At 32.6% G+C, this 23,285-nt stretch overlaps 1 protein-coding gene and 1 non-coding gene across 2 annotated transcripts; both read right to left on the bottom strand.

Moving 5' to 3' along the window:
- Nucleotides 1-7,497: 7,497 nt before the first annotated feature.
- LOC130963291 (uncharacterized) lies at nt 7,498-13,366 on the bottom strand. Its single transcript, XM_057889421.1, has 12 exons — nt 13,356-13,366; nt 13,133-13,277; nt 12,772-13,039; nt 9,439-9,535; nt 9,232-9,338; nt 9,038-9,122; nt 8,802-8,934; nt 8,534-8,691; nt 8,216-8,339; nt 7,930-8,112; nt 7,762-7,827; nt 7,498-7,647 (listed from the first exon to the last, which is right to left on the bottom strand). The coding sequence occupies exons 1-12, from the start codon at nt 13,364-13,366 to the stop codon at nt 7,498-7,500; spliced, it is 1,527 nt and encodes a 508-aa protein (XP_057745404.1).
- Nucleotides 13,367-22,823: 9,457 nt separating this feature from the next.
- On the bottom strand, nt 22,824-22,931 carry LOC130964896 (small nucleolar RNA R71). The gene has a single exon (XR_009080962.1). It is a non-coding gene; the product is annotated as a small nucleolar RNA R71 (small nucleolar RNA).
- Nucleotides 22,932-23,285: the final 354 nt, after the last annotated feature.

Raw genomic sequence — 23,285 nt, 5'->3', positions numbered from 1 at the left:
TGGTAAACTCGTAGAATCAGAACGTATCACCGATACATCATAAGAATCGCACCATCCAGTAGTTTCTACTTCGACCTTGAATAGAAACTCCTTATCAAGGAAAAACTCATTAAAACCAATAGGATCTTTGCTTGCTTCCCCTTTTTCCTACACAAAAAATTTTACATTTTTATCGTGTTAAATAAACAAACATCTCTTATTGACAATCATAACATGATCAACGAATTTGGTTTCACATACATTCAACTCTTTCACCATCTCAGTACAGGTTCGTCCGAATAGAGCTGCGACCTCCTTATCGAACACAACAAAATTCGTTGTAGCAGTACCATCAAAAACCAACAAATTCAACTTATACCTGTTTCTTTTACTCAAAAACATCAATTAACACATGGCCTATCACCCTTTAGTTACAACAAAATCATAAAAATTATATTCAACATAATTTAGATGCTCAAACACAATTATTTTTAGATTTATCAGTTTTCTAGATTTTAGCCTAGCAAAGGAGACTTTGGTATAAAATTGTTGTAGGTATATGAATTTTTTCTGTACACTCTATCTTTGTTTGCCATTTTTTTTGTGGCTAGACCATATTTCCATCAGCCAAAGCAACTTTTGTTTTTAATAATTATTGGTATTAAGCCAGATATTGTTAAATCATTTAAAAATCAACATAATCAATTAGTTAACTATATTGCTTTTTTATGAAAAGATTGCACAAATAAGTCTAATTAGAGTCATACATGTCAACCACATTATTCACGTCCCTATTACAGTCGTCGCAGAAGTATTCATCAGCATTAGCTTCTGCCTTCACGCTGCAAAGACATGATTTATACCACCAACTTGGAACGGGTTCAACATGAAGAACAGTGGCCCGAACAACATAGAATCCAACCTACATAGGAACAGTTTGAAAGTTAAAAAAAAAAAACAATGAACCAAACGAAAAAAAAAGTAGTTTTCTATAAAGCACTCACATCCGCAACCGCACGTAACTCCTTTATTGTCTTCCTCCCAGTGGAATATAAAACCTCATCTTCATCAAGATATGCCGGTTTGCCAGAAATCACAGATAGGTACTTCGAGATCTTTCTATAGTACACGCTACTTATCAATCACAACGCCACAAAAATACAGTCAATATGCACAACTATAAATAATTCACAATATTGGTACAATACTTTTTTCGAAGCATCAAAGCCTCAGGAATATCCGGATTTATCAAGAGTCTAGTACCATACATAATGTTCTGCACAATATTGGTACATATATATAACAATCATTGCTTAAATGAGTTGTACAATTATACATGACAGAAGAATTATCGAATGGAAAGTAACCAAAAGTATCCTTAGATTTAAAAAAACAACTATAATCTATTGCGAACCTAATTAATTATTAAAATTTTTTATTTCAGCAATGACATATAAAAAAATATTTAATGTAACTATAAAATAAGAAAAAGTATTATATAATAACTAAATTATATGTTGATTTACAATCAAAAAAGAAATAAAAAACTGGTGATACCTCGTTTATCCAATTTTATATACTAATAGTTTGTATCACTTAAACCAATTAAATCTTAGAAATTAAAAACAAAAAAGAGAATTTCCAACGATATTTAAAAAAATCTTATTACTTGAAAGAGAGTGTTAACATAAAATTCTTATCACTATTAGTCTTTTATCTCATTTCAGCAATTTACACACAAACTATTAATTTCTTATCACCGAAAGAGAGTGTTAACTCCTTTCGCATCTCAATAATTAGTAGAAATAGTTACAATAAGATATAATCATTTGATAGTAATCAAATTCTCACATACCTCCAGCATTTTTTACTCTTGCAAATTGAAAAACAACTATTGGCAGCTGATCGCCCGATGCTAGAAAATCCTTGATCCGGTCCACCATCTCTCCAAGAACAACAATATTAAGCTTTAAACTATAGAGAAAATGCGAATTATTTAGAAAATAAAAAAATTAATTATATAAACATACTAAGTGGTGAATAAGGGTTGTTGGAAAAAATGCACCCGTCATACTCAATATGAATGACCATCATGTTAATAAGTTTGCCATCGTTGACATATTTCCTCTCACCCTCTACACCGGTCATAACTCCAGCAACGTCTTAAATAAATATCAAATAGAAAAATGTGCACAAATCACACGTTTTAGTGATATTTTATCATAATTACAAAACAAAAATCAACTTGTGTACATGCCATAAATTATACACTTACCAACCAAAAAAGGATGATGAGAAGAGTATCCCATAATTTTCCTAAAAGGGACCAACTTAATACCATATAACGGTATTGCATCACAGAAAGAGGGTAAGACAGTAGTTCTATCTTAAAAAAACAACCGTAATTGATGCGATGTTGTGCGATACAATCGACAGTCGTTGCTAACTCCAAAGTATGTAAAAACATACACAGTTTCCTCTAATATCAATGATTGGAACACAGATATCAGATCCTCACTTACAGAAGCATGTATAGTTGTTCCCTATTTTTTCACAAAGCAAAAAATTTAATTATTCACTTTCTACACACCCTACAAATAAGGTCCAACTAAATGAACAAACAAAATTTATATAAAATATTTCGTTCAATATATATAACCGAATAAATTAAAAATATGATTTAAATCTAAAATATTAAGTATCAAGCATTAATAATGGATTTATATTCACTCAAAAGGAAGAATATACATATAATGGATTCAAATATTTAATACTTTAATTGTTTTTCATTGTTTTTTTTTAACCATAGATATTAGAAAGAAAAAATGTGCAATAACAATCATGCATGAACATTAAGTGTTATGTAGAAGAGGGTTAAGATTAATGACAATCATATATATGCGTTAGTAATGCCTTTATTATTTTTCTCTCAATCATGTATAACAAAATTTATAATTTTATATAACTATTTATGAGAATTTGGCTAAAAATCCCCCAAATCCCCCTCTTTACTGGCCAAATACCCCTCACTCCTTGGAGCCCTTGTTTCGCTTTTCCCTTATAATTCCCCATGTCCGTCAGTCAAACTTTTTGATTTTTTTTCTTGGTGTACATTTTTTTTTTAAAGGAAGAGTTAGTTTTATATTTTTCACATATATTTTGTTCTTTTCTATACATATGCGTGCCAGCACAAATTCGACATACTCACTCACTAATTTTTTATCCATTTCCGCAAATTAATTATGTAATTCGTAAATAATCATGATCCTTCTTTTTCTAACATATTTATTTCCTTTTTAAAAAAAAAAGGAAAAAAATTTTCCCCAATTCTTAGACTTTGAAATTTTTTGGCTGATTTTAGATTAATCTCCTAACCTATTCATCAATAGTACTAATACTAAATTATCGATCCGCTAAAATTCTACCCACTAAATTCTTTAAACATTTCTGCAAACTTTTCTCTATTTCTTTCTTATCAAAAAAGATTATTAAAAAGTGTTTTGGCTAATTTGTTATTAATTCATTTTATACTTATAACTACCCTTTCAAAAAAATTTTTCATTTGGTTGGATTTCTAATAAAAAGTTAATTAAAACTATCCAAATTTTTTAAGTAAATACTTATTCTCAGTCAAATAAAACTGTAAAATACTCACTTATTTAGAATTAGGAAGTAACATATAATCTTTTAGATTTTATAAGACAATAAAAGGAAAAATACGAATAAAGATAAATTAGATAATTGAACATTAAAAATTCTTAGAACTAATTATATATTTTCATATAAATTAAAATATTGTCTTTTTTAGATGATGTGTGTGAATATTAATATATATTTGACTTATAGTGTAAAGTTTACGTTAAAATATTAAAAAAAATAGCTAATAAAAAATACTAAAACATTTTAGAATTTAACCTAAATAATAGTACAAAATATTTGAACGTACAAACTAAAAATGTTTTACATGATAACTGCATACTAATTAAACACTTAACTTCATAGAAAATAAAAATTGAAAAAGCCTTATACTAATATTCTTTTCCAATTTTTTTTGTGTATAATCTTTTTTTCGCCTTAACTTTTATATTGTTTTTGTTATTGTTATATATATACATATTTTTTCCCTGTCCATCAACGTATTCTTAAACCCTTTAAAATCTCGAATGATCAAACTCAAAAGAGGGTGATAAATATAGATTAATTCTTAAATATGTCTCTAAAATATTTTAATCAGAGAATTTAATTTTTAATAAATTTTAATTATTAAATTAGTTTTAAATTTTTATGTTATTAAACACATCAATTTTAATGTCAAATTTTGATAATAGCTAGACAAATTAATCTCTGTCGTTATTTAATAAAAAACATAACAGCTTTTAAAAAATTTAAAATTTTTATATTCATCTCTTTATATAATTACAATTTTCATGTTGACTTATGTAGTAAAATAAAAGTTTGTAAATTGATTTGGTGTTTGAAATTTTTAGAGGACTAAAGTACACCTTTTAATTTTGGTGTTATCCTTTCAGTGATGTTTAACAACAATGTTAAAATTTAGTGTGTTTCTTTGTATGTGAGACCACAAATTTAATTTGAGGGTCTAATTTATGACTTTCAATTTTTTTTAAACATACAGATTTCAGGGTCAAATTTTTTTTAATACAAATCTTACTCTTAGATTTATATTTTGGTATTAAAAAAATTTTACATGTGCAGTTTGAATCGTCTAATTTGTTTTAAGATAAAAAAATTTATTTTAACACAAATTGAACCTTTCGATTTATGCATTATGAAATGTAATTTTTAATTAGATTTGTCTACAAATTTTATTATTACTAAAATTTGATGGTCTAATTTTTTATTTAAAGTTAAAAAATAAAACTCATATCAGAAAAAATATACCAATTTATCATTACATTAAATTACATACAATCTTTTTCTATTTCCAAAAAAGATTAACCGATGGTCCAAGAAAAGCATAAAACTGTTGAGATTGAAATTGTAATAATTATGAGAGTGAGGATCATACAAATATGGGACTATGTGTATGAAAACAGAGAAACAATTGTGTGGATGAATAAATTAGAAGTACCTGCTCATCCATCAACACCATTTCAATGGAGCTATTGGATTTGGAGTCTTTGAATTTTGGTAAAGACCAGAGTCTGATTACTCTGACATGAATCTTCCAGCTTTCTTTTGGCAGTGCAATCATCTCTAACAAATTATATTGTCTATCCATTTTTTCTCTAGAGAAAAAAATAAGAGCAAACGTAAATTGTAGCAAGTATGTATGGTAACAGTATAAGACCATACTTCCTAGGCTTTTATAGCAACTAAGAAGAGGTATATTTTTTAGGTAAATCATTTTAAAATTAGATTACATCCAAAATCACATTTTTTCCATAATCCAAAAGAAGAAAAAATCTATCTTGATAATTTAAAAAATAAAAAAAGATTTGAATTGAAAATACAGCTCTTATTCTATATCATAAATACTGTCAATTCAAAATATACCGAGTAAAAAAAGATATGAAAATAAGAGCTGAATCCATGTTTTTCTGTGATTCAAAAATATATATATATACGTGTATAATAATACCCTTAATATATGTATCCGAAAAATCCATAATTTTATTGTTGTTTTTTAAACCAGGCATCATACGTAGCAAATTTAAGAGAGTTTTATCCCAATCACATGCCTTTTTTATGAGCTTAAATTATTAGAAAAATTAATTTTATAACATAGTATCATATTTTCTATAATTTAAAATTTGAGGCATTGATTTTTATTGGCTCCAAAAAATATTGCAACATAAGACAAATAAAAAAATATATATAAGATTTAGACAAAATAAAAAAAATTACGTGAAAAGACATATTAAAAATTGGATCAACTGTATGATAAAATTAATTATATATGGGTCGCATGCAATTTGGAATTAGGATTTTAAATTACATATATTAATGAATTAGTTTAGAGACTTACCATGATTACAATCAAGGTTTTGAGAACAGGGGAAGGACCCAATGAAGGATCCATTGGGAAGCTGTTGTTAGGACTGGGCATGTTTGTGTGCAAGTGTTTCAAGTAATTGGTTTTTTTCTGTGTAATCCAAAACACAAAACACAAAACACACAACCTGAGATGAATAATCAAATAATCATCTACAAATTTTACAAAAACACAAAGCAGTAGCAGGACAACAGAGCCAGAACCAAAAAATCAAATAATCGTTCAACAATTTCAACAATCAAAAAACAGGTGCACACCAAAGCCACTGACCTTCGAGACAATGACGTCGAGACGACGGCGACAAGACCATCGCGAGTAGGAAGAATCCGACTGAGGATGGGGGCCGAGTGAGGAAGAAGACATCGAACAGGGGATTTGACTTGGAAAACACTGACAGTATAAAGAAAGACTCCTCGGACAGCCACGGACGGCGGCAACTGGTCACTCCATTCAGCGGCGGTGGAGGCTAGCTAGGGTTTTTCCTTTTTGCTGTTCTTTGAATGAAGGAATAAATGAAAGTAACAAAAGAGAGGAAGGAGACCAGCAAGCAGTAACGTGTCTAACTCTTTTTGTTTTCTTTTGTTTCCTTTATTTATTCTAATTTATAAAAGTAAGAAAAGAGAGGAGGGAGTAACGTGTCCAAAGGTTTTGTTTTCTTTTGTTTTCTTTATTTATTCTAATTTATAAAAGTAACATTAGAGAGGAGGGAAACCAGCAGTAACGTATTTCTCCCTCTTTGTTCTACTTTGTTTTTTTTATTTATTCTAATTTATAAAGAGACTACTTGATGATTGATTAAATTTTCTACATGTATTTTAGTAAACGAAGAGATTGATTAAAAAAAGTTCTTATTTCTGATCATTGAATATATTCCTTCTATTCCAAAATAATTGTTGCTTTAATTTTAACTTTTAGATTTATTAAAAAATTAAAATATTCATTTTAAATGAAGGGAATAAAAGCCGTACTTATTTTAAAACTGAAGAATTATACGATAATAATAATAACAATGATGCTGAATGAGCAAAAGATTTCAATAATGCATGATTTATTTCCAAGTTCTCAAAGTGGTAATCATATCTATGTGAGAGAGGGATTTTCAATGAAAGGTTCAATACATTTCGAGACCGAGTATGCTGTGCATAGTTGAATCTCACTCAACTCTCATTGCAATTACCAACATATTATCACCAACACTAATATTACATTTATTTCTTCAACGGGCTTCCATTCTTTTATATAAGTACTCAAATACTAATAATAATAATAAGTATTTATTAAAAGAAAACACACTCAAATCTTGGATTAAATAAACAAATATATGAAACAACTTTTGTATCAAGTTCTAAGAGATAAATTAATGTCAACACAAATTTTGAAAAATAAATTACTCATATATGGTAGATCCTAATCACTCTCAAACAACCATACTTTATTCAAGTAATAGTTTAAATAAATTATTCTCATATATTATAAATCGAACTGGGTAAAGGCATGATGATTTAGTCCTCCATCACAACCCACTTCCCTTTCTTGGATTTGGATGAAACTGACTCCTCTCCAACCTCTTCAATATGTTTCTTAGCTCCGAGAATTTTAGAATTATGTTTCTCATCAACTGCAGGTGATGGAGTTAGCTCACTCTCACAAGCCTGGGATACGCCATCATGTACCAAAAAAATATAAGAATAATAATATTTTATTTACTATGTAAAAACTTAGAACATCATTGTAACAATTTAAATTGGAAATCATTTGACACAAACCTTAGAAGTGTCGTATGGACCAGTAGACAAACTCAATAGTTCAGAATTTTCATGGGACAAAAGGCCCTACAAGACAATTGATTCAATAAAAAGACATCATCAAAATCTGGTTGATCTGTTTTTGCAATACTGAAACAAAAGAGAAAGTTATTAGCCAAAGGGGGTTACAGGGTCAGGATTGTATTTATCCAGGAAAGCAGAGACCAGAGAATTTTCATTAGTCATTCTCAGCACATGAATCACATATGGTTCATAAGAGTTCAGATTCCTCATCTTGAGTTGCACTTTGAAGATGAACTTAATATCCCTAAACTTATTAATCTCTTCGGGACAGGAATTTTTCTCAACACCCTTCAAATTTAACGGAAAAAAATTCATTCATGCTCTCATAAATAATAAAAATTAAGGTATAGTGCAAAACAATTAACACAAAAAAATGAATATGACATCAAACCTTAGTCACACAAGACTGCCTAAGGTCATTAGTAGAAACTCCAAAAAACTTTGCAGCTTCTCCATCGAACAAAACAAAAGAGGCAGCATCGGTGTGGTCTATCACCCTTATGTGGATGCTGTACCTATTATTCACCAGAAAATATACAATCCAAGAACAACACACTGCATAAATTATACCAATAGTCAGAGTGTCTATACTATGTTATTATTGAATTGGATGCAAATAGTTTTTTAATGGCTTATCCAAGAGTCTCCATCCCACACGGTAGAATAGTTTAAAATAATCCTTATGTTAAAGAAGTATCGTGAGTCATACCTTGGCTCATAGAACCCGTAGTCTCTAATGCAATTGGGACAGAAATATCTTTTCTCAAGTTTCCTTAAGCCACGACGACACTTCTTACATCTTTTGTACCACCAACCAAACTCGGTCTCAACTTCTTTAATCATCCCGGCTGTAACAAATACAGCATCCTAAAATCGATGGATGCAAGGGTACAACACAACAATTGAGATTATGATCCAACAAACATTAGAACTAATATAATGAAAAAAAAGGAAGAGTAATAAAGAAAGGATTTTACCTGATTATGCTCCTTTATCTCGGCAATTGTTTTGTAGACTGACAGACGCAAAAAATCTTCCTCAACTGAAACAGGTTGATCACAGACCAGCTGCATTATGCCTTGTCCATCAACAGGATCCAATTTGTTCACCCTTGCATTTTTAAATCAAAATTTATGAAATTTGCTAATAGTTAAATAATCAAAAGCCTTGTATAAATATTCTGCTGGCCACACTACTGATCTATACACTGTACCTCGCAAAGAAATCCCTGGCAGCTGAAAACTTAACATTGATAAACAGTTTCGAATTGTAGTTTGTGTTGGAAACACCCATGACCCCTACAAAAAGACATAACAAATTAAAGAAAATACCAGAAGCATATGATGACACAAAACATGCATTCAAATAGCAGTAAAATAAACAAACCACTATAAAATTACATCTTACCCATTTGGAGAATAACCACATAGGTAAGACACGGGTGTTCCTTCATATATTTGAGCAAATCAAAAGCAAAAGACTGCCACAATGTTACCCTTAATTTCTGTCCACCCCTATAAGAAATAGCAATTATTGTAGAGTAAAGACAGGCACAAAATTTCAAAATAAGATTTTAAAACAAAAAGCCATTATCAAAAAGATATTAAGCATTACTCAAGATCATCAAGTTCTATGGTGATATAACTTGACGGCTTTCCGTCCTGAGTGAATTCGACCAAGTTACCCTTTGAGGCAAGCTGACCAATCACATCTACAAAATAAAGGCACCAATCTTTCCATTAACAAAACTCTATCTGCTCATATATTTCTCCAAAAATGACACATTTTTTCCAAAGTTTCATCCATGTTGAAATCAGATTTTTTTAATTTTCTTTAAAATAAAAATATAAAAGACTGTTAATAAATAGTTAGGGCTTAGAAATCGAAGTTCGTGAAAAAACAAAAAATAAATAGGTTAGTACTCCTTACCAATGATACCATTAAGAGTACTAATTCTTTAGTTGCTATATATATGAAATCTGTATTTTGATGTGTTAAAATAAAACGCATAATAATAGAAATCAAAGCCAATAACAATTATGTAATAAATATAAACAATCAAATTGATAAATATAAACAATCAGATTAATAAATACAAAGCCAATAAATAATACAATTTTTTTTAGTCCTATACCTATAACAAAAATAACGCATCAGCCAATTCAAATGACATACACTGAATATAGACATATTGTTTAATAAAATCAGATTGATAAATTATTTTGCCTAAAAAGAAATTATATTTCCTCAATGAAATTTTTTAATACAGAATTTAAATAAAAATAAGACACATTAATTTTTAAAGTACTATTTAATTGTTATAGGACATTATTGGGATAATACAGAAAATTAAATAAATTTTTTTAATAAACAAAATTCAAATGAAACAATATTTAATTGAGTTAGTAATTATATTATTTCTTAATATAAAATTATAACAAGGGAATAATTGTTACAGGAAGGGAATAATAAAAAAATTCTTCTTTAATATAATTTCTTAATGAAACAAATTTTAAAAATAAGACATGCTCCGTCATAATATATTATATTATATTATGTAAAAATTTTCAATCAATTCAAAGGATACAAAGCTAACATTCACGGCAAAAGTCCAAAATAAAGCCTAACTCTTTTTCATGGGTAATAACTAATTTCTCATGGGTTAAACCCTATAAGCTCTTGGGGTGTATATTTGCTTAGAAGTTAAAAAGAGAAGCAAATTTTACTTAAATAAATTTCACAAAAATTATATGAATCTATAATACTTGAGACTTGAGAGGAATAGCAACAACCATCAATTGAATCCAAATCTGGCCACTATATGCTCATAATAAAAAAGACAGCAAATGGTACAAAATAATATATAGGATTAAAAAATTAGACCTCAAAAAATTAAACAACACATGCGTTATAGATTAATCTAACAAATAGGTTAGTACTCCTTATCAACGATACCCTTAAGGGTACTAATTATTTAGTTGCTATATATATGATATCTGTATTTAGATGTGTTAAAATAAAACGCATAATAATAGAAAACAAAGCCAATAACAATTATGTGATAAATATAAACAATCGGATTAATAAATATAAACAATCAGATTAATAAATACAAAGTCAATAAATAATACAAGTTTTTTTAGTCATATACCCATACCTATAACAAAAAAATGACGCATCAGCCAATTCAAATGACATACATTAAAATAGACATATTATTATGTAATAAAATCAGATTGATAAATTATTTTGTCTAAAAAAAATTATATTTCCTTAATGAAATTTTTTAATACAGAATTTAAATAAAAATAAGACACATTAATTTTTAAAGTACTATTTAATTGTTATAGGCATTATAAGGATAATACAAAAAATTATATAAATTTTTTTATTAAACAAAATTTAAATGAAACAATATTTAACTGAGTTAGAAATTATATTATTTCTTAATATAAAATTATAGCAAGGGAATAATTGTTACATGAAGGGAATAATAAAAAAATTCTTCCTTAATATAATTTTTTAATGAAACAAATTTTAAAAATAAGACATGCTCCGTCATAATATATTATATTATATTATGTAAAAATTTTCAATTAATTCAAATGATACAAAGCTAAAGTCTAAAATAAAGCCTTTAACTCTTTTCCATGGGTAATAACTAATTTTTCATGGGTTAGACTCTATAAGCTCTTGGGGTGTATATTTGGTTAGAAGATAAAAAGAGAAGCAAATTTTACTTAAATAAATTTCACGAAAATTATATGAATCTATAATACTTGACACTTGAGAGGAATAGCAACAACCATCAATTGAATCCATATCTGGCCACTATATGCTCACAATAAAAAAGACAGCAAATGGTACAAAACAATATATAGGATTAAAAAATTAGACCTCAAAAAATTAAACAACACATGCATTATAGATTAATCTAACAAATAGGTTAGTACTCCTTATCAACAATACCTTTAAGGGTACTAATTATTTAGTTGCTATATATATGAAATCTGTATTTAGATGTGTTAAAATAAAACGCATAATAATAAAAAACAAAGCCAATAACAATTATGTAATAAATATAAACAATCAGAGTGATTAATATAAACAATCAGAACAATAAATACAAAGCCAATAAATAATACAATTTTTTTAGTCATATACCTATATCCATAACAAAAAAATGACGCATCAGCCAATTCAAATGACATACATTAAAATATAGACATATTATGTAATAAAATCAGATTGATAAATTATTTTGCCTAAAAAAAATTATATTTTCTTAATGAAATTTTTTAATATAGAATTTAAATAAAAATAAGACACATTAATTTTTAAAATAGTATTTAATTGTTATAGGACATTATAAGGATAACACAGAAAATTATATAAATTTTTTTATTAAACAAAATTTAAATGAAACAATATTTAACTGAGTTAGAAATTATATTATTTCTTAATATAAAATTACAACAAGGGAATAATTGTTACAGGAAGGGAATAATAAAAAAATTCTTCCTTAATATAATTTTTTAATGAAACAAATTTTAAAAATAAGACATGCTCTGTCATAATATATTATATTATATTATGTAAAAATTTTCAATCAATTCAAAAGATACAAAGCTGACATTTACAACAAAAGCCCAAAATAAAGCTTAACTCTTTTCCATGGGTAATAACTAATTTATCATGGGTTAGACCCTATAAGCCCAAAAGAAAAGCAAATTTTACTTAAATAAATTTCACGAAAATTATATGAATTTATAATACTTGAGACTTGAGAGGAATAGCAACAACCATCAATTGAATACATATCTGGCCACTATATGCTCATAATAAAAAAGACAGCAAATGGTGCAAAACAATATATAGAATTAAAAAATGAGACCTCAAAAAACTAAACAACACATGCATTATAGATTAATTTAACAAAGTACTTACCAACTAAATAACCATATTCTCTAGACTCTGATTGAATTGTTTTGAACGGAACAAAATTGAATCCGTTCAATGGAAACGAAGAATCTTGTACCGGACGCACAATCGTGTCCCTCTTGAAGTGGATTCTAAATTCGTGTCTAGTAGGCTTGAACTTGATGGTATTCAAAGCAACTCCAAAATTAGTGACCACGTACACGTTGCCCTCAGCGAGTAAGCCCTCGAAGATAGGAACAAATATGTCTTTTACAGTGCATTGAATTGTATCTCCCTGAATGCATTAATTTTATAGAGTCATAGATAAATGAGGTTTATTGCTCAGTCATTACCAAAATAAATCTGAAATACAAAGAGAAAATTTTACCTCTTTATCAAGGATAACCATCTCAATAGGTGCCTTCATCCCAGATTTTGCAAATTGAGAAACGGTCCAAAGCCTAATGACACGTACTTTGAGCTTCCACACCTTATGCGCTGGACCAGCATTGATACACTTGATGAGATCATACCTAAAAATAAAGGACCTCATATTTAGTGAAAGATAAAAAAAATTATTGTGAAACAATCCACATGACACATGAACTCACCTAGCTGCCATTGCTACCTGTCACTACAAAATTATTCAAATATTATGAATTTCTGTATAGAGAAAAAGTAAGTGTGGTGATCACCTATGCTATACTTATAGAGAGTCACAGCACTGTTCAGCCCCAGTATTGGTAAGGATTGCAAGAATCTTTACGTTTCTATCAAAATTCAATTAAAAAAAAAAAGAAAAAGTTTTTGAACTATTCAAGATTAAAGAATCTGAATAATATCAATAAAATAATTATCAAAATTAGGATAGAAATTAACGGCTAACATTTATTGTGTTCCATTGAGTTTAATTCTGTAAAATTAAAATAAGAAGCAATATATGCTGAAGAGAAAATCACCATATTTACATACTATAATTAGGTACGGTAAATTAGAAGAAGTTTCAAAAAGGCATGAAATTATTTTATTTTTGTATGTTGTCAAATAATTTTATATCATAGATATTGACATTTCAAGAGGTACAGAATAAAGGGGGTATGAGAATTAAATTTGATATATAGCACCAATTTTTTGTTTCTTAATCTGATATAATTCCTAAAAGATTTGTTAACAGTACCTTCAATATGACCAAAGATTGTGTTGAGAACATAGTATCATATTTTCTATAAATTAAAATCTGAGGCATTGATTTTCATTGACTCTTAGAAAAAAATATTGCAACATAAGACAAATTACAAAAAAATATAAGATTTAGACAAAATTCAAAAAATTACGTGAAAAGAGGCATTAAAAATAGGATCAATTGTATGATAAAATTAATTATACATGGGTCGCATGCAATTTGGGATTAGGATTTTAAATTACATATATTAATGAATTAGTTTAGAGAATCACCATGATTACAACCAAGGTTCTAAGAACAGGGAAGGACCCAATGAAGGATCCATTGGCAAGCTGCTGTTAGGACTGGGCATGTTTGTGTGCAAGTGTTCCAAGTAATTAATTTTTTTCTGTGTAATCTAAAACACAAAACACAAAACACACAACCCTGAATAATCAAATAATCATCTACAAATTTTACAAAAACACAAAGCAGCAGCAGTACAACAGACCCTGAACCCAAAATCATTCAATAATTTGTTGATTTCAGAACAGAGATTCAGAGAATAAAATGAAAATCGAAGAACAGGTGCACACCAAAATCACTGACCTTCGAGACAATGACGCCGAGACGACGGCGACAAGACAACCGCAAGCAGGAAGAATCCGATGGAGGATGGGCGCCGAGTGAGGAAGAAAACATCGAACAGGGGATTTGACTTGGAAAACACCGACAGTACAAAGAGAGACTCCTCGGACAGTCACAGACGGCGGCAACCGGTCACTCCGTTCGACGGCGGTGGAGGCTAGCTAGGGTTTTCCCTTTTTGTTTTTCTTTGAATGAGGAAATGAATGAAAGTAACAAAAGAGAAGAGGGAGATCAAGAAGCAGCAACACGTTATTCCTTTCACCCTTCGAAACGACGTCACTTTAGGCAAACGGGCTGGATACCGGTCCGATCCAATTAGTTGGATTATAAGTTAATGTATTATAAATTAATGTTAATTATATGTAGTATATAAACAAATTTAATTAAAATAAATAATAATTTATCATTTTATTTTAGACTTTATAAATGAAAAGACTAATTCACTAATATAACAAATTATAATTAATGCAGTATAATTAATTAAGTAATATAAATTATAATAAATTATATGAATTATATTGATTATAATAAATTATATTAATTATATTAATATTTAAATATATAATCAAATCAAATCAAATCAAATCAATTAAATCGGGAAACACTCTCCGAAGCATGTCACGTCGGCTCCATCATTAAGTGCAGACATCCGATTTTTATATAATAGAATAGATAGAATAGATATCTTGGGTTTAATTTGTAAAGCGGGTGTAGAATATGTAATTGAAAAAAAATATTTTAATTCAATATTTTGTGCATTTAAATGTTATTAAAGATCTATTGTAATATTTTTTTATTGTTACCAAAAAAAATCTTTTGTAACATTTATTAGAGTATTGCTATAGAATATGGTAATATTTTTTAAGTGTTACAAAAAATATTTATAGTAACATTTTTCTAAGTGTTATAGAAAATATCTATGGTAATAATTTTTTAAATGTTACAAAAAATATCTATGGAAACATTTTTTAAGTGTTACAAAAAATATCTATTGTAATATTTCTCTAAGTATTACCATGAATGGTCTATTGTAACATTTCTCATAATATTACTATAGAATATCTTTTGTAACATTTTTACTAAATGTTATTAAATATTTAGAAAAATATTATTAAAACTCTTTAGTAACATAGAGTATATTTAACATTTGTTAAAATTTACTAATATTCATAGGTAATATTTTAATATGATTTGGTAACTGTTCATACCATGGCCCAATGCCAAGACCCAGGTCTAAATAGGATAAAAAGGTCCAATCCATAAGATTAGTCTTCCCCCACAACCGACCTTCTTGCAAGAGGTCGGGTTCGACATAGGCTCCACCACAAGAAAGTCGAGAACGAGGGTTAACTGGCAGATAACACTTATTCAAATAAGTAACTGCCTCTAAAATCTCTCAACGCACTTTCAGGAGTTGTATCTTGACTTCTCTAAGATAAAGAGACGGTTATCCTCCTTAAAAGGTGGAACCACTCCAACAGTGGTTATGGGTTCACCACTATAAATACACTGACACCCCTCAGGTATCCCTAAGTTTCTATACTCTAAAAACTTGCTTAGACCCTTGCTGACTTAGGAATCGGAGTGTCTTTGCAGGTACCACCCCCCATTCACTCACACGAAAACAAGTCGGACGGAGGCTCCCAGACACGAACCCGGTCAGAGGGCCCCTCCTTTGAGCGATTGGGCCAACCTAATAAGTCCAGCTCATTAATCTCCGGTTATCCATCATAACAGTAACATTTTTTAAATGTTAGTAAAAATCAAATATGTAGTAGTGGTTCAAATGAATTCATGGTGTGTTCTCTAGATCATGGAGAGGTTCAGGCATAATGCAATATTTGTCGGATCCGAGATGAGCTTCAAAACAAGTCAATAACTGAAATGATATAAAACTAAAATTTACTGATATAATATTTGAAATGAGACAGATACAATATTTAAAATAAGATCAGTTTCAATAAAAAGAGATAATATTATTTTAATAAAAAATCAATTAAATATTATTACTTGTATAACTCATTAAATAAACATTTGAATGTTATTATTGTAACATAAGCTCAATCAAAATAAATAAAATGTAATTAGCTGTACTTTTACATGCATTTTATTATCCCATTATTAATTTAGTAGAAAAATAGGTCCAAATCAAGTTTAATATAAATTATTTTTTAATTATTTATAAAATTTTAATTTCTCCTCATAAAAATTCTAAGTTTTTACATTTACAAAATTCTAAAATTTTTTATTGGGATTTTTTTTTTCTAAATCGAATGAATCAAAATATGTAATGGCTCAAACATGTAATGTACTTTTTTCTATTATTGTTATGCTTAACTAAATAATATTTTAATTTTTTTTACTAATATGTATAATATTTTTTAAATATGATACTGTTACGGCCTGGCCCAAATGGAATATGGGCCGTCCGACCCACGAACCACCCGACCCAAATGGTCGGGTGCAAGGCATTCAGATACTGACTCGGACACGCATCCTGGACAGCTTTTCGCTACAGCTGTGAAAGGAAGCTTCGAGGAAGGTGGGCTTTGTCCCTGGGAGGCCCACTCCTGACACGGTATATATGGGGAGGGCTCTGCCCCTCCCCCGAGGTACGTCACATACCATTCTCTCACCTTTTTGCCTGCACACTCAACTGATTAGAGCGTCGGAGTGCCTTTGCAGGTGACACCCCCTCTCCACACGAAGAGCTTGGGAAGCCGGCTGCACCCCTTCCTCTTGATCCAGCGACCCGGCCCCAGGCGACTCCCCTTTCTTATCAACTAAAGTACCAACCCGAACCGTCCGGTACCCGATCTATTGAACATTGGCGCCGTCTGTGGGGACGCCTGAATGGACGTTGTACTGGGCCCAGGAGGAGCATGGCACGAGGCAGGCACAGAGGGGAATCCTCCGTGGCATCCTCCCGGGAGGGCACGAGGTCCCCTCCTCAACGAACCACACGATCCCAAGAAAGACGCCCCTTCGGGGGAACTGGCGACAACAGCGCCAGAATAATGCAGGAACTGCGCCACAGAATGCAGAACCTGGAGCGCCAGCTGGCAGATCGGGAGCATCGCCAACCAACTCCCGAATCAAGTTACTCCCGTTCCCCTTCGAGAAGCCACTCCCAACGAACGGCTAGTACACGATCTGAGCCCGAGAGCGCCAGGGACGAAGGACGCCCAAGAAGACGCCGCGATCCCATCATTTAAGCCAGACGCGAGAGGAGACGCACCACAAACCGAGACCGGGAAGACGGCCGACAGGAAGGCGGCGAGCGAAGAACAAGGAGAACGCGGGGACCAGTGATAATGGGCGCAACCCCGTTTCATAGTTCCATCCTCGAGGTCCGGCTGCCAAAACACTTTGACAAGCCGACAGACATGAGGTACGACGGAATCTAAGACCCGCAGGAGCACCTTACGGCCTTTGAGGCCAGGATGAAGCTGGAGGGAGTGGGAGACGAGGTAAGGTGTCGCACTTTCCCGGTCACCCTGGCGGGACCTGCAATACGGTGGTTTAACAGCCTCTCGCAGGGTTTGGTGGCCAGGTTTTCGGACATTAGCCGCACTTTTCTAGCCCAATTTACTACCAAAATCGCGAAGGCAAAGCACCCGATTAATCTGCTCGGGTGACTCAGAGGTCCGGCGAGCCAACCAGAAAATACCTAGACCATTTCAACGATGAATGCTTGGAGATCGACGGGCTAACTGATTCTGTAGCTAGCATGTGCTTGACAAACGGACTCCTCAACGAAGACTTCAGGAAGCATCTTACCACGAAGCCGGTGTGGACGATGCAGGAGATCCAGGTTGTAGCCTGGGAATATATCAATGATGAAGAGGTCAGTTAGGTCGTGGCTGCCAACAAACGGCAACCCTCCTACAATCAAACCCGGCAGCACGGTAGCGGAGAAAGATACAAGGAACACGCCAAAGATGGCGGTCCGAACAAAACACCCAGCCCGTTTTCTCGAGTCGGGAAGTTCACCAATTACACCCCCCTCATCGTCTCCATCATAGAAGTCTATCAATAGATAGCCGAGAAGGAGATTTTGTCGAAACCCCGACCTCTGAAGGACCGGACCGGGGGAAACAAAAGCCTTTACTGTGACTATCACAAAGGCTATGGACACAAGACACAAGATTGCTTCGACCTGAAGGACGCGCTGGAACAAGCAATCCGGGACGAAAAACTGGCCAAATTCTCCCATCTGATCAGGGAGCCAAGGAGGCGAGATCGCGACCGCGAAGGAGAGGACAAGACCCGCGCGGTGAAGCAACGCAACGAGTCGGAGGACAACGAGCACGGCCTTACCATAGTGAATGTGGTAATAGCACGGGACGCACCCCCAAGGTCGAGGTCGGCATATGATGAGCGGATAATTTATACGCTTTTTGGCATTGTTTTTAGTATGTTTTTAGTATGATCTAGTTAGTTTTTATTATATTTTTATTAGTTTTTAGTTAAAATTCACTTTTCTGGACTTTACTATGAGTTTGTGTGTTTTTCTGTGATTTCAGGTATTTTCTGGCTGAAATTGATGGACCTGAGCAAAAATCTGATCCAGAGACTCAAAAGGACTACAGATGCTGTTGGATTCTGACCTCCCTGCACTCGAAGTGAATTTTCTGGAGCTACAGAAGCCCAATTGGCACGCTCTCAATGGCGTTGGAAAGTAGACATCCTGGGCTTTCCAGCAATATATGATAGTCCATACTTTGCCCAAGATTTGATGGCCTAAACCGGCGTTCAAAGTCACCTCAAGAAATTCCAGCGTTAAACGCCGGAACTGGCACCTAAATGGGAGTTAAACGCCCAAACTGGCATAAAAGCTGGCGTTTAACTCCAAGGAGAGTCTCTACACGAAAATGCTTCATTGCTCAGCCCAAGCACACACCAAGTGGGCCCGGAAGTGGATTTTTTATGTCATTTACTCATCTTTGTACACCCTAGGCTACTAGTTTTCTATAAGTAGGACCTTTTACTATTGTATTTAGACATCTTGGTAGCTATCTTCTAATTTTATGCTATCTTAGATCATTTGGGGGGGCTGGCCATTCGGCCATGCCTAGACCTTGTTCTTATGTATTTTCAACGGTGGAGTTTCTACACACCATAGATTAAGGTGTGGAGCTCTGCTGTACCTCGAGTATTAATGCAATTACTATTGTTCTTCTATTCAATTCCGCTTGTTCTTTGTCCAAGATATCACTTGTTCTTCAACTTGATGAAGGTGATGATTGACACTCATCATCATTCTCACTCATGAACAAGGTGACTGACAACCATTCTTGTTCTACAAGCATATGAGGCTTAGTGAATATCTCTTGGATTCTTTAAAAGGAATCTTCGTGGTATAGGCGAGAACTGATGGCGGCATTCAAGAGAATCTGGAAGGTCTAACCTTGTCTGTGGTATTCTGAGTAGGATTCAATGATTGAATGACTGTGACGTGCTTCAAACTCCTGAGGGCGGGGCGTTAGTGACAGACGCAAAAGAATCACTGGATTCTATTCCGGCCTGATTGAGAATCGACAGATGGATAGCCGATGCTGTGACAGAGCATCAGGGACGTATTTCCAATGAGAGGATGGGAGGTAGCCACTGACAACGGTGAAACCCTTGCATAAGCTTGCCATGGAAAGGAGTAAGAAGGATTGGATGAAGACAGTAGGAAAGCAGAGAGACGGAAGGGAAGGCATCTTCATACGCTTGTCTGAAGCTCTCACCAATGATATACATAAGTATCTCTATCTTTATCTTATTGCTTTATTCGTTTACCACTATACCCATTTGAGTCTGCCTGACTGAGATTTACAAGGTGACCATAGCTTGCTTCATACCACCAATCTCCGTGGGATCGACCTTACTCGCGTAAGGTTTATTACTTGGACGACCCAGTGCACTTGCTGGTTAGTTGTGCGAAGTTGTGTTTATGCCATGGTATTGAGCACCAAGTCTTTGGAGCCATTACTAGGGATTGTTCTGTGTATTAAAAAGTATTGATCACAATTTCGTGCACCAAGTTTTTGGCACCGTTGCCGGGGAATTAAGTGTCCTAACTACTGTTTCGCATTTGTTCCCTGCAATAACAGTGCCATGTTTTGATCCGGCAACAACACCAAGTTTTTGGCGCCGTTGCCGGGGATTGTTCTTGTGTATGGACAACTGACGGTTCATCTTGTTGCTTAGATTAGGCATTTATTTTTTTTCGAAAATTCTTGAAGATGAATTCTAGAGTTTCATGATGATTTGTTGAAATCTGGCTGGCTGTAAAGCCATGTCTAATTTCATTGGACCGAGGTTCCAACTTATCATCACAAGAGCTTGTTGATCTTGCTTTTGGAGCAGTGATCTGCTAAGGCTTGGCTGGCCTTTGGCCATGTCTAGTGTTTTGGACCGAAGCTTTCTTTGAAAGCTTGGCTGGCTGTGAAGCCATGTCTAATTCCTGGACCGGAGTCTTAGACTAGCATTGCACTGATTCCTGGAATTCTCATTAAGAATTTTGATATTTTCACTTAATTTTCGAAAAGCACAAAAAAATTTACAAAATCATAAAATCCAAAAATATTTGATGTTTCTTGTTTGAGTCTAGAGTCTCATCTTAAGTTTGGTGTCAATAGCATGCATTCATTCATGTGTCTTAAGGATCTTCAAGTAATTCTTGATGATTTCTTACTCTGATCTTTGAATTCTTTTGACTTGAGTGTTTATGTGTCTCATATAGTGTCAGTAGTATACAAACTGCTAAGTTTGGTGTCTTGCATGCATTGTTATTTGATTCTTGTTGCATTTTGATTATTAAAAATCCAAAAATATTTTTAATTTATGTCTTTTCAAGTCAATAACATAAAGGATTGAAGATTCAGAACATACTGCAGAGGAATTATACAGAAAAAGCTGGGCGTCCAAAACGCCCAGTGAAGAAGACAGACTGGCGTTTAAACGCCATCCAGGGTACCTGGTTGGGCGTTTAACGCCCAAAAAGGGTGCATTTTGGGCGTTAAACGCCAGAATGGATACCATTCTGGGCGTTTAACGCCAGGATGGTGCTAGGGGGAAGATTTTGTTTTTCAAATCAATTTTTTTCAAGTTTTCAAAGTTTTTCAAAATCAAATCTTTTTCAAATCATATCTTTTCAATCAAATGTTTTCAAAATCAATTTCTTTCCTTTTTCAAAGATGCTTACTAACAATTAATGATTTGATTGAACATTTTTTGCCTTTTCTGTTGAGGAAGGTTTTATGTTTGAATCATATCTTTTCTTGTTAGGCAAGTCATTAATTTTTTAAAATTATATCTTTTAAAATTGTTTTCAAATCATATCTTTTAAAAATGTTTTCAAATCATATTTTCTCAATCACATCTTTTTCAAAATAAGTTTTCAATTAAATCTTTTTTTTAACTTCTAATTTCAAAATCTTTTTCAAAAATCACTTGATTTCTTTCTTACTTTTATTTTCGAAAATCAATTAAGTGTTTTTCAAAATGTTTTCAAAATCTTTTTAATTGAATTTTCGAAAATCTACTTCCCTCCCTCTCACATCCTTCTATTTATGGAGTACCACTCCTTCTCAATGCACAATTCGAACCTTATCTAATTAAAGTTCGAATTCTTCTTCTCCTTCTTCTTTCTATTTCTCTTTTCTTCTGACACCTCAAGGAATCTCTATACTGTGACATAGAGGATTCCACATTTTCTTGTTCTCTTCTCTTTCATATGAGCAGGAGCAGAGACAAAGGCATTCTTATTGAAGCTGACCCTGAACTTGAAAGGACCCTGAAGAGAAAGCTAAGAGAAGCTAAGGCACAACTCTCTATAGAGGACCTAACCGAATTCTTCAAAGAAGAAGAACCCATGGCAGCCGAAAACAACAACAATGCAAACAATGCAAGGAAGGTGCTGGGTGACTTTACTGCACCTACTCCCGACTTCTATGGGAGAAGCATCTCTATCCCTGCCATTGGAGCAAACAACTTTGAGCTTAAACCTCAATTAGTTTCTCTAATGCAACAGAATTGCAAGTTCCATGGACTTCCAATGGAAGATCCTCATCAGTTCTTAGCTGAATTCTTGCAAATCTGTGACACAGTCAAGACTAATGGGATAGACCCTGAGGTCTATAGACTGATGCTATTCCCTTTTGCTGTAAGAGACAGAGCTAGAATATGGTTGGACTCTCAACCTAAAGAAAGCCTGGACTCTTGGGAAAAGCTAGTCAATGCCTTCTTGGCAAAGTTCTTTCCACCACAAAGATGGAGTAAGCTTAGAGTGGAAGTCCAAACCTTCAGACAGAAGGATGGAGAATCCCTCTATGAAGCTTGGGAAAGATACAAACAATTGATCAGAAAATGTCCTTCTGACATGCTTTCTGAATGGAGCATCATAGGTATTTTCTATGATGGTCTCTCTGAACTATCTAAGATGTCCTTGGATAGCTCTGCTGGAGGATCTCTTCATCTGAAGAAGACGCCTACAGAAGCTCAAGAGCTCATTGAAATGGTTGCAAATAACCAATTCATGTACACTTCTGAGAGAAATCCTGTGAACAATGGGACAAGTCAGAAGAAAGGAGTTCTTGAGATTGATACTCTGAACGCCATTTTGGCTCAGAATAAAATATTGACTCAACAAGTCAATTTGATTTCTCAAAGTCTGTCTGGAATGCAACATGCACCTGGCAGTACTAAGGATGCTTCATCTGAGGAAGAAGTTTATGATCCT

This window comes from Arachis stenosperma, chromosome 2 (assembly GCF_014773155.1).
Source record: "Arachis stenosperma cultivar V10309 chromosome 2, arast.V10309.gnm1.PFL2, whole genome shotgun sequence".
Taxonomy (NCBI): Eukaryota; Viridiplantae; Streptophyta; class Magnoliopsida; order Fabales; family Fabaceae; genus Arachis; species Arachis stenosperma.
This window is presented reverse-complemented; position numbering and strand designations above follow the sequence as displayed.